This window comes from Cervus elaphus, chromosome 6 (genome assembly GCF_910594005.1).
Source record: "Cervus elaphus chromosome 6, mCerEla1.1, whole genome shotgun sequence".
In the NCBI taxonomy this organism is placed as follows: domain Eukaryota; kingdom Metazoa; phylum Chordata; class Mammalia; order Artiodactyla; family Cervidae; genus Cervus; species Cervus elaphus.
Window position 1 is genome coordinate 6,115,107 of NC_057820.1, and position 15,486 is coordinate 6,130,592.

The 15,486-nt window shown below is 48.7% G+C and overlaps 1 protein-coding gene across 1 annotated transcript in view; it reads left to right on the forward strand.

Annotated features, from left to right (window-relative positions):
• TAPT1 (transmembrane anterior posterior transformation 1) overlaps positions 1 to 8,853 on the forward strand; it is a 59,586-nt gene extending 50,733 nt beyond the window's left edge. The window contains exons 12-14 of the mRNA XM_043906133.1: positions 1,525 to 1,601; positions 4,139 to 4,299; positions 6,579 to 8,853. Coding sequence (XP_043762068.1) covers positions 1,525 to 1,601; positions 4,139 to 4,299; positions 6,579 to 6,796 — 456 coding nt within the window. The 3' untranslated portion in view covers positions 6,797 to 8,853. The remainder of the gene's footprint in view (positions 1 to 1,524; positions 1,602 to 4,138; positions 4,300 to 6,578) is intronic.
• The last annotated feature ends 6,633 nt before the right edge of the window (positions 8,854 to 15,486 follow it).

A 15,486-nucleotide genomic window follows, 5' to 3' on the forward strand; every position in this document is an offset into this window, starting at 1 on the left:
ATTGGCAGAACACTTCTGGGAAATCTGTAGTTTTGAAGGGGATTGTGGAGCTACGTGCAGACCCAGTGGGTTTTCTCCTGCAGTGTTTTTCTCACCGAGCGCCAGAGTGACCCCAGAGCTTTGGCAGAAATCTAGGGCCCCTGAGGAGTAAACTGAGGCCTCGGGAACCAAGCTAGTTCTTGCATTAAGGCCAAGAGTAGCAGTGTTTCCTTGTAAATGTTACTTTAAGTCCTAGAATGAGTTCATATCCAAGAAAAGTAAATCAAATCAAGGTCTCAAGGAAATTAGACTTGGGACATATGTATCTTAAAGTTACCTAATGATATACTGGGTAAAAATGAAGTCATTGAAACCTCTTTACTTTTCATATTTCTGAACAAAATTCTAGAACCATATTACTTTTCATCACAAATGTTTGATGACAGGTCATTTCCCCATTAGAGACTGAGACAGAGATTTTATTGGATATATATGGCAGTTCATTCTGTCTAGCTCCTCCCAATTGCTCTTTTATTAAAAGCATTTTTAAAATATAATTTGAAATGTTCTTGTGTTATTTATTTAATTGAGACTCTTCCACTTGAGGATGACATTACTGGACAAGGTTGGTTATTTTCCCTGATTTTCTGTTTTCACCTAGCAGTCCCCACATACCCTAATATATGGGTACATTAAGGTGAACCTGTAACATGTGTAAATATTTTTCAGTGACAGATCCCATCAGATTTATTCAGCAAATTTCCAGAGATAGCGTTGTTACTCTTATGTTTCTGTGAGATAAGTAAGAAAATATAAGATCCCTGGAGGAGGGCATGGCAGCCCACTCCAGTATTCTTGCCTGGAGAATCCCATGGACAGAGGAGCCTGGCAGGCTACAGTCCATGGGGTGCAGAGTCAGACACGACTGAAGCAACTTAGCAACCATAACTCTCCAAAAGAGATAGAAATTTTCTGGCCTGTAAGTAAATTAGTTTCCTAACAATATTTAGTTTGGTTAAACAGTATATGCCCCATAAGGGTTCCCTTTTCTGTCTCCCTCAGCAAGTCCTTGGGGTTCTCAGAGAGTCAAAGAACAAAGGACAGAAAATGCAAGAATGAGGGGCACGCTCACCAAGTGCTTCCAGCCCTGGTGGGGATGCGTGTAGCTAGATGAATCCGTTTATAGTTTCCAAAATAATTTTTATTTTTAAAACTAACTTATTTGTATCTCTGTTAAGTACAGGTAAAAATGTCAGTCATGAGCTGGGTGCAGTGTCTGACTTTAGAGTCAGCGGTTGAATTTGGCATTAGTGGGCATTTTAGATTTTCCCAAAGAATCTCCGTCTACCATAAGAGGTTCCACAAGCAGCCAGGTTCTGGTGTGAATTGACACATCCTATAACTGCTTTCTTGGGTTTAGACAGAAGCCACAGGAATGTGCCCAGAGTGTTAAAGTCGGCATGGAGAAACCTTCTTTCAAATGTTAACTAATAACTTGGTGTGTTTTGTTTATGTGATTTGTTGTTTTGGTTTGTTTCTGGCTAGCTCATCAGAGTGGTAACAAGTTCAATTAAGGTGCAAGGAATCCTGTCTTATGCCTGCGTCATCCTCTTCTATTTGGGGTAAGATTAACTGTTCTTTAATATGTTTTTGGTTATACAGTAAAGTGTAAAGGCAGAGGGCTTCCCAGGTGGCGCTAGTGGTAAAGAACCTGCCTGCCAGTGCAGGAGATGTAAAGTGATGCGGGTTTGATCCCTGAGTCGGGAAGATTCCCATAGAGGAGGGCATAATCCACTGCAGTATTCTTGCCTGGAGAGTCCCCTGGACAGAGGAACCTGGCGGGCTACAGTCCATAGGGTCACACAGTCAGACATGACTGAAGTGACTTAACACACAAACACACACATATAAATGCACAATGTAGTAGACGTTAACAGCAACCGGGTCACAACTGTCCTGGGATCTCCCTTGACAGCATGTATCCCCAAATGTATTTGTGACTCAGTTAAACTCTGGCTAAATTAAATATGCTATTTGGCAGAAGTATTGATGGCACTTTATTTTTTTCTTTTTTTCCCATTTGTTTTTATTAGTTGAAGGCTAATTACTTTACAATATTGTACCGGTTTTTCCCATACACTGACATGAATCAGCCATGGATTTACATGTGTTCACCTTCCCGATCCCCTCTCCCACCTCCCTCCCCTTCCCATCCCTCTGGGTCTTCCCAGTGCACCAGCCCTGAGCACTTGTCTCATGCATCCAACCTGGGCTGGTGATCTGTTTCACCCTTGATAGTATACTTGTTTCAGTGCTGTTCTCTCAGAACATCCCACCCTCGCCTTCTCCCACAGAGTCCAAAAGTCTGTTCTGTACATCTGTGTCTCTTTTTCTGTTTTGCATATAGGGTTATCGTTACCATCTTTTTAAATTCCATATATATGCGTTAGTATACTGTATTGGTGTTTATCTTTCTGGCTTACTTCACTCTGTATAATGGGCTCCAGTTTCATCCATCTCATTAGAACTGATTCGAATGAATTCTTTTTAATGGCTGAGTAATATTCCATTGTGTATATGTACCATAGCTTCCTTATCCATTCATCTGCTGATGGGCATCTAGGTTGCTTCCATTTAGATTGTATTTTAATCTTTTAATGAAATCACTTACTTATAGTCCTCCTTATTTAAGGCTTAAGTTTCACCCATGTTTTCTTTTACGATAAAATTTGCCGTTACAGTCAGTTGTTGTTCTGTGTTTTAAAAAATGTTTTTTTCTACTATGTTTGCCACACTAATTATTAAGCACACTCTAGGCCTTGTCAGACAGTAAAGAATCTGCCTGCAATACATGAGATAATAATGGGTTTGCTCCCTGGGTCGGGAAGATCCCCTGGAGAAGGGAATGGCAGCCCACTCCAGTATTCCTTCCTGGGAAATCCCGTGGACGGAGGAGCTGCAGTCCGTGGGGTCGCAAAGAGTCGGACTCCACTGAGCACACACCACATACACATCAGTGTGAAGAGCTTTGTTTTGCTTTTTTCAGAATTTTTGCCAGATTCATTTCAAATGCCTAAAAATACTATGTACCTTTTGGCCCAGAAATCCCACTTCTGTAATTATAGATATTTTGGAGTTTATCTTAAGGAAACAGAGATATAACATAGTTTTCTTAAGCAGAAACTTTTTAATAGAAGCAACATGTTAGAAGTAATGTAAGTAACCAGAACTTGAAGGCTTTGGGGGGCCCTGTTATACGATGGCCGGCACAGAGCAGCTTTGCAAGCCCCTCGCGGCCAGCTCACTGAGGAGCCACAGCGGGTCGGAAGAATGTTCCGGGTGCATCGTCACTTACAGCCGCGGTGGTCACACCGCAGCGCTGGTGGGCGCTTCTGTGTGCCCGGCACTGTTCTGCGGAGAAGGCAATGGCACCCCACTCCAGTGTTCTTTCCTGGAGAATCCCAGGGACGGGGGAGCCTGGTGGGCTGCCGTCTACGGGGTCGCACAGAGTCAGTCACGACTGAGGGACTTAGCAGCAGCAGCGGCAGCACTGTTGTGAGCATCTCACCTCCTTTCTGGACAAACTCGGTAGGGAATTCACTGAGATCCACACAGGTCCTGAGCAGTGGAGTCAGGGCTTGAACCCACACGCTCAGCCCCCAGAGCCTCTACTCCGGCTGTCAGCGCCAATCCCCCACCGCCTTCTTAAAGACACCCCGATTCTGGAGAGCGAGAGGTACAAATAGATGTCCGTTCCGAGCACAGACGACGGCAGGGTCATACTCCTGATGTCGCAGTGGTTGGCTCCGCGGTGTGGCGTTATAACGTTTTGTTGGTTTTCATCTGCATTTGCTGAATGTCTTTGTTTTGTAGTAAGAGAATAAATGTTAGACAATTTAGCACCAGGTAAGACTTCTAAGTATAATTAGTTCTTATGCTAAAAACCAAGGAGTTTTTCAAAACTGCTTCCCTGGGGTGAAGAAGCCTCCAGAAACTCGGGTGTGCACGGGGAGCTGGACCCGGGGCACCGGGTGGCCCTCCCTCCCCGCCGTCCCCTCCTCCCCGGCCGAGCGGGGGCGGTTGGCCCCCGTGTGCAGCGACGGGCCCCCGTGTGCAGCGACGGGCCCCCGCAGCGCGTGGCGGTGTCTCCCGGTTCTAGGTTGGTCTCCCTGAAAGTCTTGAACAGCATCGTCCTGCTGGGGAAATCCTGCCAATACGTGAAGGAGGCCAAGATGGAAGAGAAGCTGTTCAACCCGCCCCCGGCCAGCGCTCCCGGCAAACCGCCCGGTAAACCACAGAACAAGTGCAGAGCCTCCCAAGGTAGGTGTGGCTCTCTGTTCATCCTCTGAATCGTTACCTAGAGAGTCAGTCTGAACGCTCTGTGATAAAAAAATCACTGTTGAGCAGAGCTTTCAAGACTGGATTTTGCTTTGCTCGGCTGTGGATTATTAGTGTTCATGCTGAGATCTCATCGCAGACGCCCCTAGGGAAGAGCTCCAAGCCTTTTTCTGTTTGTCCCTGTTCAGTAGATGGTTGTCGGGCACCTGGTACCTGGCGGGTCCAGGGACAGCTGGGCTGCAGACGAGATGGTCGGGGGGAGAGCGGGTGGATGTGCACTGTGTCGTGGGAGAAGGCGAAGCAGGCTGGTGGGAGGACACGTGGGGTGGGGGCCCCCCAGCTGTGAGGATTTGGGGTGTGGGTGAACGTGCAGGGGCCTCAGGCAGGGGCAGCGAGAGCCAGGGAGGCCAGAGAACCCCGACCCTGGGGGAGAGGGACTGGGGGGTCTGAGACCCCCGACCCCGGGGGAGAGGGACCAGGGGGGACCCGAGAGCCCCGACCCCAGGGCAGAGGGACCGGGGGGGACCCGAGAGCCCCGACCCCAGGGCAGAGGGACAGGGTGGGGGGGTCAAGAGCCCCGACCCCAGGGGAGAGGGACAGTGAGGGGACCCAAGAGCTCTGAGCCCGGGAGAGAGGGACTGGTGGGGGGCCTGAGAGCCCCAATCCCAGGGGAGAGGGGCAGTGGGGGAACCCGAGAGCCCCGACCCCGGGGGAGAGGGACAGTGGGGGGACCCGAGAGCCCCGACCCCGGGGGAGAGGGGCAGTGGGGAGACCCGAGAGCCCCGACCCCAGGGGAGAGGGACCAGGGTCCTGAGAGGCCGCCCAGGACTCCCGCTGCTCTCATGAGCATCTTGGCTTCTGCCATGTAGGGAGAGGCCGTTGGAGAGAGGGGGGCCGGGATGCTGGATCAGTCTCGGTCTCTGTGGAAAATAGACTCAGGAAGGCGAGCCCAGGAGTGGAGGCCGGCGGGAAAATGCCCAGCTCTGTGCACAGGTCGGCGTGGGCGCTGCGGGAGACCAGATTCTGGGTGCGTCACCAGGAGCGCAGGGCTCGCTGGGAGCTTGTGCCCTGCAGAGAGGAGTTAAGGGTGGCCCCAGGATTTCTGGCCTGGAAGACTGGAGGAGAGACTGGGGCTTAATTGTTGTCAGTGGACGGCGGTTCCACGTCCACATGAGTATTTATTCAGATGACTTTTAGTTTAAACGATTTACTCTTCCGTGGCTGTGCCAGGCGGTATATGAGACCCTGGAGCTACAGAGGTAAATAAATCAAGCTCTGGGACCTCACAGACTGACAGAGGAGACGGCAGAAGTGGCTGATCCAGATCGGAGAGCAGTGGAGTTATAGAGGGGACGGGAGAGGGGTCCTTCCTGGAGGTGGCGAGGCCTGGACTGAGTCCCGAAGCACGAGAAAAAGTAGGACCCGGTGCGGGGGGCTCGTCAGGAGAGGGGCCGGCGGGGGCTCCACAGTGGGGCGGCAAAGCAGAGAGCCGGGGTCAGTGTCCAGGCGCAGCGTCTGCCCGCGACGGGGCGGGAGGTGAGCCGGAGGGGAGGCCGAGCGGGCGGAGGGGTGCCGGGCGGGGCGCCGAGCTCCTGCCTCCGTCGCGGCCGTGTGTGTGTCAGCGCCCGTCCGGCCCTCCGTCTCACCCGGGTACCCTCTGTGGGGCGTCACTCTTACCCCGATGACTCTGCTCAGGTACGGGCTGAGTGTACAGTTCGCAGTTTGGTGTGTCCAGGCCCCCAGGCTCGGGATGCCCGTGGTCGTTTGGGGTTTCGTTCACGGGTGTGTTTTTAATCTCCGATCTGAACTTCCTGGAGGTAAAATGCCGACTCTAACTACCGTGACCACGCGCAAGAGGCACAGTGGTCTCGCGTCTGCTCGGCCCTGCTGTCCTGGGGGAGGCAGTGTTAGTGTTTGGGCCTGGCGGGGTCTTCCTAGGACCTGCTTGTGCAGGAAGATGGTTGTGACACAGGACTTCTGATTTTCCCCAGATCTGATAACGGTGCTATTTGTGGGCCGTGGTCCACATTACACTGTCATATACAATTTTGGATGAGGAAACGGAAATAGTATAGCCTCTTAAGTTTCATTATAAGCTATAGGGCTTATACACCATGCTGTTAATATTAGGCTATTGTTTGCTTTATCTGAAAGCATGGACAGTTGACAGTTTTTTTCAGTCCCACTATACTGGAAAGCTTGTGGTTATGATAGGCTGGTGGGACACCCTTTTCTAATTACACGGGTCTGTTTTTCCACAGAAGAAACCCTGTCTGCCTCAGTCACCAGCCAGCCCACTCATCAGAAGGAAAATGCGATCCCGCTGCTCGTGACGAGCAGCTCTGATCAGCTTCTGACCACCCCGGACGGCGACGAGAAGGACATAACACAGGAGAACTCAGAACTGAAACACAGGTCCTCAAAGAAAGATCTGTTAGAGATAGACAGGTTCACAATTTGTGGAAACCGAATTGACTGAATTCCGGAGCTCCGAGTGCCAAAGATGCAATCTCGGGGCCCCAGAGGTAGTGCCCCCCAGACGGACAGATGCTGAAGACGGCACTTAAATATTTATTTAAGAACTTAACTTATTGATGGAAAGCAAATCTTAGTGTCCTTCTTCAGTGGCGTGGTCTGGCTGAAGGTCAGGTCACACGGGGCAGCCAGCAGCGACCTCCAGCCTCGAGCCCTTGGACAGATGGATGGCTCAGGAAAGGTCCCTCCTGCTCGGGGAAGCCGCAGAGTCACCCTGGGCCCCGCGGGAGTGACCCAACCACCCCCTCCGCTCCGTCAGCCTGTGCTTCCAGAGGACGGGACTCCACCTCAAGTCCTCCTCGGCGTCGGGATGCGCTGGAGACGGTGGAGCTCTTACATGACGCTCCGTTTCCAGCCTCATTCTGTTCCCACAGTTTTCAAACTTCATCTGCCAAAGCATTTAAAAAAAAAAAAAAGATAACAATAATTAAACTTAAGATAAATGTTCTTACCACCAGAATACACTTCAAAAGATGTACCTGAATTAATCAGAATAAAAAGCTACCTTAAATGAGACATGATGGATAGTAGCATTTTATAGAGGGAAAGGAAAAAAAAAAACAAACCCTTAAGCCAGTTTATTTAAAAAATATGAATGAATGAAGGTTTGCATCACTGAGAAAATGTTTCCTAGTTTTTCCGTTTTACTCTTCACAGCCAAACGTGAGCTGTGTATTGTGTAATTGCAGTGGATAAAATAGGAATTCCCCGACAGAAAGGCACTTTTTATTCTGAAGAAAGCAGAGCAGTGTTCATTTTCAGGTGGAGTTAACTGGTTTCCCTTTCAAACTGATTGCTTCCTAAGTTGTTACCATTAAAAGGGTTTGGTATTGAACAGGCTGAGGAACTGTCAGAGGACAAAACTGAAAGGTATCAACTTCAACTGGGTTTTCCAAGTCGCGGTTTTAAAGTCAGTCTTGTCCACACAAGACTGGGGCATCATCTTGCTCGGGCTCCTAGAAAGAGCTGGTCTGCCTGTCTGCCCGTCTGCCTGTCTGTCTGTCTGTCTGTGCGCCCGCGCCTGGCCTGGGTCTGTGCTCTGGGGAGGTGGGCCCCCGGGTGCGTGTGCGCCAGGGCGGGCAGGCTGTCTGGGGAAAAGGAAAGGAGACGTCTGGGGCGTGCGGGTGGCCGTCCGGGTGTGGGCAGGGGCTTGTGTGGGGAGCAGCCAAATGGTGCTTCTTGGTTTTGTTTGAGATCAAGATTCCATTTCTGCTTAATTACCCGTCCATGGCCCACATCACAGGACAGGTTCTTTTCCACCACATTTTATCTTGAGGAGCCTTTCTGCATTTTTATAAAAAATTGTCCAGGGTCTAATTTCAGAATGTCCAGATGTTGCCGTTAACTGTTAACTTCCTTTGATGTTTTCATTGAAGTTCAGCTCTTGTGCTGATATTTCCTGCATGTGATACGGCAGAAGGTAAATTTTAGCTGATTTGTCTTATCTCCTGGGTGAAATGTAAAGTAGGCTTTAATGCTTTGACTCATTCCTCTGAAAAATAAAAGCGAATTTTAATGTGTTGCATTAAAGCTAAAGGAATCTGAAGATGATTGTTCACATAAGGTTAAAAAAAAGAAAATAATACAGAAATGCTTTTGGGAAACCAGAAAGTACTCTAAGTTAAAAACGAAAGACTTGAAATTGCTTTGTGTATGTTTCAGTGAAGGCCCATGTTAGAATTATTATTGTTATTATTATTGTTTTTCCACCTTCTCTTCACCACCATAAGGAACAGTTCCACTAGGAATGGGCATAGCTTGGGGAAAACTTTGCCAAACAAAGCCCTGATCAGAGCAAAAATATGATTTGGGTATATCTTTCAGTTCAGCTTGAATGACTCTGTAACTATGCTGTCATTTTTGGAAGTTTTTTTTTGCAGAATGTATTGGGAGTTTGGACTGATGTTCATTTCTTCTGTTAAAATGGCATTCAGTACTAATTTTATAAGTGCATCTTGTGTGAAACTCAATAAATTCAATTTTATAATCTTTTTTTAAAAACGGCCACTGAATTTATTTTAATTATATTGACTGCTATATTTGGTGGAATGAATTTCCCACTCTGTAAGAATTTCCTTCCAATTCACAAGTGACAGGACACTCTAATTTGAATTACTCTTTTGGTTTTAATGATAGAAAAATGTTTGATTTTTATCTTTGGAGAGAAATACTGGCTGGATCTTGATCATAGACCATTTAGTATCTCAACAAATTAAGGTATTTCATTTTGCAGGTGTTTTGAATGTCACACCATGCACTTTTCACATCTGGGAGTCAAGTTGAACACAGTGCTTTGGTTTTAAAAAAAAAAATCCAAGGCACAACATGAGTCAGGCTCATAGCTTTTTCTTTAAGATAGAAGTATAAACACCAGGAATCATTCAGAGCCTGGAGTCTTGTTATAATTAGAAATCGTCCGTCAGAGACGTTCCTGCCGCCCCTGGTAACTCAGCAGTGTTGTGTACTCAGCAGCTAAGTCCTGTCTGACTCCTCGTGACCCCTGGACTGTAGCCCGCCAGGCTCCTCTGTCCCTGGGATTTCCCAGGCAACAATACTGGAGTGGGTTGCCATTTCCTTCTCCAGGGGATCTTCCTGACCCAGGGATTGAACCCACATCTCCTGCGTCTCCTGCACTGGCAGGCAGATTCTTTACCACTGAGCCGCTTGGCAGCCCGACTCAGCGGAGAAAGATATAAAGGCACAAAATAATTTAAAATCCCTACATGTTGCTCTGTTTCTGTTCCATCTACCTGTTTATTCATTTAACCGAGACGTATTAACTCTTCCTGAAGAAGGACATGGCAACCCACCCCAATATTCTTGACTGGAGGATCCCGTGGACAGAGGAGCCTGGTGGGCTACAGTCCAGGGGGTCACAAAGAGTCGGACACGACTGAGCAACTCAATGCTCACTCATTAACGCCTCCTATGTGTCAGGAACCGCTCCTGCTGCTGGGACCAGCACTGAACAAAGTCCCTGCCCTCCCGGGGGGGCTGACGCTCAACAAGTCAGTGAAACAGCAGCTGCTGGGGGCAAGTCACCTGATAACCGGATGATCTCATGTTTATTTCGGTTCTTAAATAAATACAATTCTGTAGCATTTTGATGGAAATCTGAACTATTTTTCCTATTGGAATTCTTAAAATAACTTCATTAAAGCTTCACCCTGCTTCTGTAAAGTAGAAGGAAGAGAAGACTGTTTCGCTCAGTACTGCTCGTCCACCAGCGTCTTCCGTGGCTAAGCACAGTCGCAGCCGGGCACCTGCCTGCCTCGAGGGGGACTGCGTTCCCAAGCCCTTCTTGCTGTTATGAATCCATGGGGTCAGATGGCTGATTCTCACCCAGAGCTGGAAGCTGATGGGTCTCCTCCGGCTCTCCCCTTCCCACCAGCTGGAACCTGGAGGTGTACCCTAGCCAGGCAGGTGAATGCGCAGGGCTCACTGGATGCCAGAGCCTGGGGTGGGGAAGAAACCCAGGCCTCCGAGTGCCTCTGGGAAGCAGAGTTGCCCATCAGCTTGGAGCAGTCAGCTCAGACTGTACATGCCTTCGGTTCTGAGCCACTAAACCGGGAGGGTCTGCATTGCAGCCCCTGTGCTGTGTGAAGTCACGTCATTCGTGTCCGACTCTGTAGCCCACCAGGCTCCTCTGTCCATGGGATTCTCCAGGCTAGGATACTGCAGTGGGTTGCCATGCCCTCCTCCAGGGCATCTTCCCCACCCAGGGATCGAACCTGCATCTCTTAAGTCTCCTGCATGGGCAGCCCAGTTCTTTACCACTGATGCCACCTGGGAAGCCCATTAGAGCCCACATTCGTATGGAAATCTGAAAGGGCCTATTTAGAGAGAGCTTCACATCAAAGGAGTGGATGTCAGACCTCACTTCCCAAACATGTGCTTCTGCAAATACACCGGATATTTGCTATTTGTTGTTGTCATGAAAAGATAAAACGACTACACTCAGCGGTCAGACTCCCAGCTCATCTCAGCCTGGCTGAGACGACGTTAGGTGTGTCTGTAAGTGGTGAAGTCCTCTTTGTTCATATACTCTAGAGATGATGGGCTTCCTCGGTGGCTCAGTGGTAAAGAATCTGCCTGCAATGCAGGAGACACAGGTTCAATCCCGGGGTCAGGTAGATCCCCTGGAGAAGGAAATGGCAACCCACTCCCGTGTTCTTGCCTGGGAAATCCCATGGACAGAGGATCCTAATGGACTACACTTTGTGAGGTCACAAAGAGTCAGACACAACTTAGCGACTAAACAACAACTACAGAGGAGATGTGCGTTCCCCGTCTCTCAGGCCACTGTCCAGGAAGGATAGATCATGAGAACAGCCTAACAGCACAGAGGACTGGAAAGAAGGGAGTTAATATAGCAAAAGAGTCGCAGAGCCCTGATTATCTGGCAAGTGGTGCCAGGCACTTAAGGGCTGCAAATACCCCAGTGTTAGGGAGGGAGCAGACCCCTCTGGTGCTTTAGATTAGGCTTCATCTGATTAAGGAGGAACCCGTGCCACTGAGACCGGAAGTTGTTAAAAAGAAATTGGCTTTCTAAGGCAGTTTGTTTTATCAGAGGAGTTTCCTTAAGAACAGCTGGTGCTCAGCAGGTGTTGTGCAAGCTTGGACTTGCTGTTGAGAATTTCAGTAAGAAAAGAAAGACTTCACACACCGGCAACTGAGTAAAAGACACGTTTTGACTTACCACAGTAAACTTGTCTTTGAAGTTGTTTGATATTTAAAGTGAAAAAGAAGGGAAGGTGTCTGACGATGTGTTTTGCTTTTCACTTACAACTTTCTCTTTGTCAGGTGAAGAAGCTGAGGGTCTTGAGAATACAGTTGGCGCCTTTTTGAGGGAATTAGGTCAGGGATTACTGAGTGTTTAAGCTCTTGAGGGGTGAATCACCTGCAAAGTGGGTGCTTTTGAAACTGCAGTTATTTCCAACAAGCAAATTTTCATTTCATTGTAGATATGTCTACATAAAGATGTAAATACTGAGGACAGTCAGAGATCTTGTCAGGGTTAACCAGATAAGTGAAACCCAACAAAAATGCTTGTCAAGCTTGATGTAAAATAGTCATGGCTCAGCCCCGTGCATGCACAGAACTGAAGACGCCGTGCTGTCAGCTCAGAGTTTATCAGCAGTCTGGCGGGGACCACTTGCCAAGGTTGGGACTGTTATGCCCGATGTCCGAATCCCTGAGCGGGAATAGAGAAGGCTTCCAAGACAGTGCAACTCGCAAAAAGGGAAGTTTATTACTGACTCGAGCCGGGGCCTCTGCCGCAACCAACGCAGTGGTGCAGGGTCAGAGAGCCCCGAGCCCAAGCTGTTACACAGATTTATAGGGTGAGCACACGCCGTCGGTAGTTGGTTTAAGCGGATTGGTTACAAGTTTGCAAAGCAATTTCATTGGTCAAAACTTTCGCGTGCGCGGGACTTTCCCGGGGGTTTCCGCCCCATTCCTAATTTCCTAATTGGCAAACAGCGGTCAGTGTTAAGCGAATGCTGATTGGTTGCATCCAGGTAGCCTGATAATCTTACCACCCAGAAGTAGGAAGGCCTACTCCTAATCTAAGCTGCCTGCCATGGCGTTACTTCTGCTCGCCTCACAGGGACAACCACAAACATAGTTGCCGCTCCCGGCAGAACATCTAATTCTGACGGGCTCCACCGTTTCCACTGTAGCCCTGGCATCTTGTACAGTTTCTGGCACGTGGATGCAGCTAATACATGTGTATTGGATGAATAAACCTGGAAGTCATTCGGGAGGTTCATTTAGGCTTCTTTGAAAATAGAAGAAATTAAATGGATAAAACAAAGAAAGGAAGGGTGATTCAGAAGTGAACGAAGGAGGGGGAAGCACAGCATGGTTGCACCACGAAGCTTTGTTCACGGAGACATGCATACCTGAGGGCCTGCAGAGTGCCAGCCGTCATGCTGAAAATGCCAGGAAAAACAGCTTTATCCTGGGGGGATTTGGGGAAGGGGACAGGCTAGGTCTTCCAGAGCTTTTAATGCCTTACCAAGGATCTCAGATTCCAACCTGTAGGCAATGAGAGGCAATTAAGAGAGTTTGTGTTTTTTTAGTTGTTTTAAACCACTGTGTGCTAAGTAGCTTCAAGTTGTGTCCGACTCTTTGCAACCCCTTGGACCCTCCTGGCTCCTCTTCCATGGGAGTCTCCAGGCAGGAATACTGGAGTGGGCTGCCACGCCCTGCTCCAGGGGATCTTCCCAACCCAGGGATCGGACCAGCATCTCTTACATCTCTTGCGTTGGCAGGCGGATTCTTTACCACTAGCGCCACCTGAGAAGCCCTTAAAACACTATGGTTTATTATGATTAATTATTATACATTTCAGGAGTACAGCATTATAGTTCAACATCTATATATGCCAGAGTGATCACTGCCTATCAAATGAGAAGATAAATGAAAAAGAAAAAACTGCAAGCATACCTCATTGTATTGCATTTCACAGATACTGCATTTTTTACAAATTGAAAGTGTGTGCCCGACAACAAACAAGTCTGTGAGCACAGTTTTTTCCAGCAGCATTTGCTCTGTTTGTGTCTCTGTTTCACATTTTGGTCATTCTTAAATTATTCCAAACCCTCCGTCAGGAAAAAGACTCAAATGAAGGTTAGGGTTTTTTAGCAATAAAATATTTTTTACATTAAATTGAGGTGTATACTTTGGGCTTCCCAGGTGGTCTAGTGATGAAGAACCCTCCTGCCAGTGCAGGAGATGCAAGAGATGCTAGTTCAATCCCTGGGTCGGGAAGAGCCCTGGAGGAAGGCATGGCAGCCCACTCCAGTATTCTTGCCTGGAGAATCCCATGGAGAGAGGAGCCTGGTGGGCTACAGTCCACAGGGTCGCACACAGTCGGAGAAGACTAAAGCGATTGAGCACACACACACACACACACACACACACACACACACACACACACACTTTTTTTCTTAAGACCATGCTATTGCACAATTAATAGATTGTAAGATAAGCATAATTTTGAATGCACTGGGAAACCTGAACTGTTTGAGTCCCTTTATTGTGATGGGCTTCCCTGATGGCTCAGTGGTAAGGAAATCACCTGCCAATATAGGAGATGTGGGTTCCATCAGGAAGATCCCCTCCTGGAGAAGGAAATGGCCACCCACTCTGGTATTCTTGCCTGGAAAATCCCACTGACAGGGGAGCCTGGCGGGCCACAGTTCATAGGATTCACAGGAGTTGGACACGACTTAGTGGCTAAAGAGCAGCAACTTTATTGTGATACTGGATTTGGCCGTGATCCAGCATCCAACCTGCAGTATCTTCTCAAAGGTGTCCCTATGCTTTGTAAACTACAGAGTGTCCCGAAACTTGTCCCAGATCACACAGGTTGCACCGTCAGACCACAGAGTTAAAACCCTCTCCTAACTAGAAAGCTGTTCTCTCAACCCCGGTGCCCTCTGCTGCTTTGGGAAGAGGGCAAAGCAGAGGCTGCTGCTGCTGCTAAGTCGCATCAGTCATGTCCGACTCTGTGCGATCCCATAGACGGCAGCCCATCAGGCTCCCTCATCCCCGGGATTTCCCAGGCAAGGGTATGGGAGTGGGTTGCCATTGCCTTCTCCAAAGCAGAGGCAGAGACCCCTTACGGAGGCGACTGGTTCATCCACGCCAGAGTAGCAGGACCTAAGGGGAGCAGGGTGTGGTGACCTGGTGGACATTGGACGTCTAGGATGTTTACCCAGGGAAAGCTGGCTGGCTGTGTGGTGTTGAGTCGGGGGCTTCCTCTGTGTGACACTGCGAACCTCCGTCTCCTCCTCTGTCAACTGGGCTTGATAATATTGGCAGGGCTGTTGGGAGGAGTGAACAAGATAAAGCATCTAAAACTCAGTTTGCAAAGGACGAAACCCTGCACAGGTCCAGGCTGTGCTGACCCGATGCCCCGCGGCCCAGACGAGTGGTCCCCAAGGCGTGGTCCCGGAGCAGCAGCATCTCATCACCTGGCAACATGGGAATGCAGATTCCGGGGCCCTGCCCAGCCCCGTTGAACCCAAAACTCTGGAATCTGTTTTCACAGACCTCCAGGTGATTGTCATGCACGATCACGTTCGAGAACCCTTGCCTAGAGCCATCACCGTGTAGGATGTGGGCCTTACATTATGGGGCCAAAAACAGCTCCAGCTGCTCTTCCCAAGGTAAAGGTTGAAGAGACTAAAATAGAACTGGGGGGTGGGGGGGGGGCAAAGAAGGTTCTTTTCTGGTTGTTGTTTAGTCTCAAAGTCGTGTCCAACTCTTCCGAGACCCCATGGACTGTAGCCCGCCAGGCTCCTCTATCCATGGGATTCTCCAGTCAAGAACACTGGAGCAGGTTACCATTTCCTTCTCCAAGGGATCTTCCCGACCCAGGGATCGAACTCGTGTCTCTTATATCTTCTGCATTGGCAGGTGGGTTCTTTACCACTAGCATCACCTGGGAAGCCCTAAGTTGTGCAACTGGGCATCAAAACCCTTTGTGGAGAAATGTCTATGTAGGTTCTTCTGCCCATTTTTTTGTTTTTGTTTTTTTGTTTTTTATTGAGTTGCATGAGTTGTTTATATGTTTTGGAAATTAATCCTTTGTCAGTTGCTTCAGTTACAAATATTTTCTTCCAT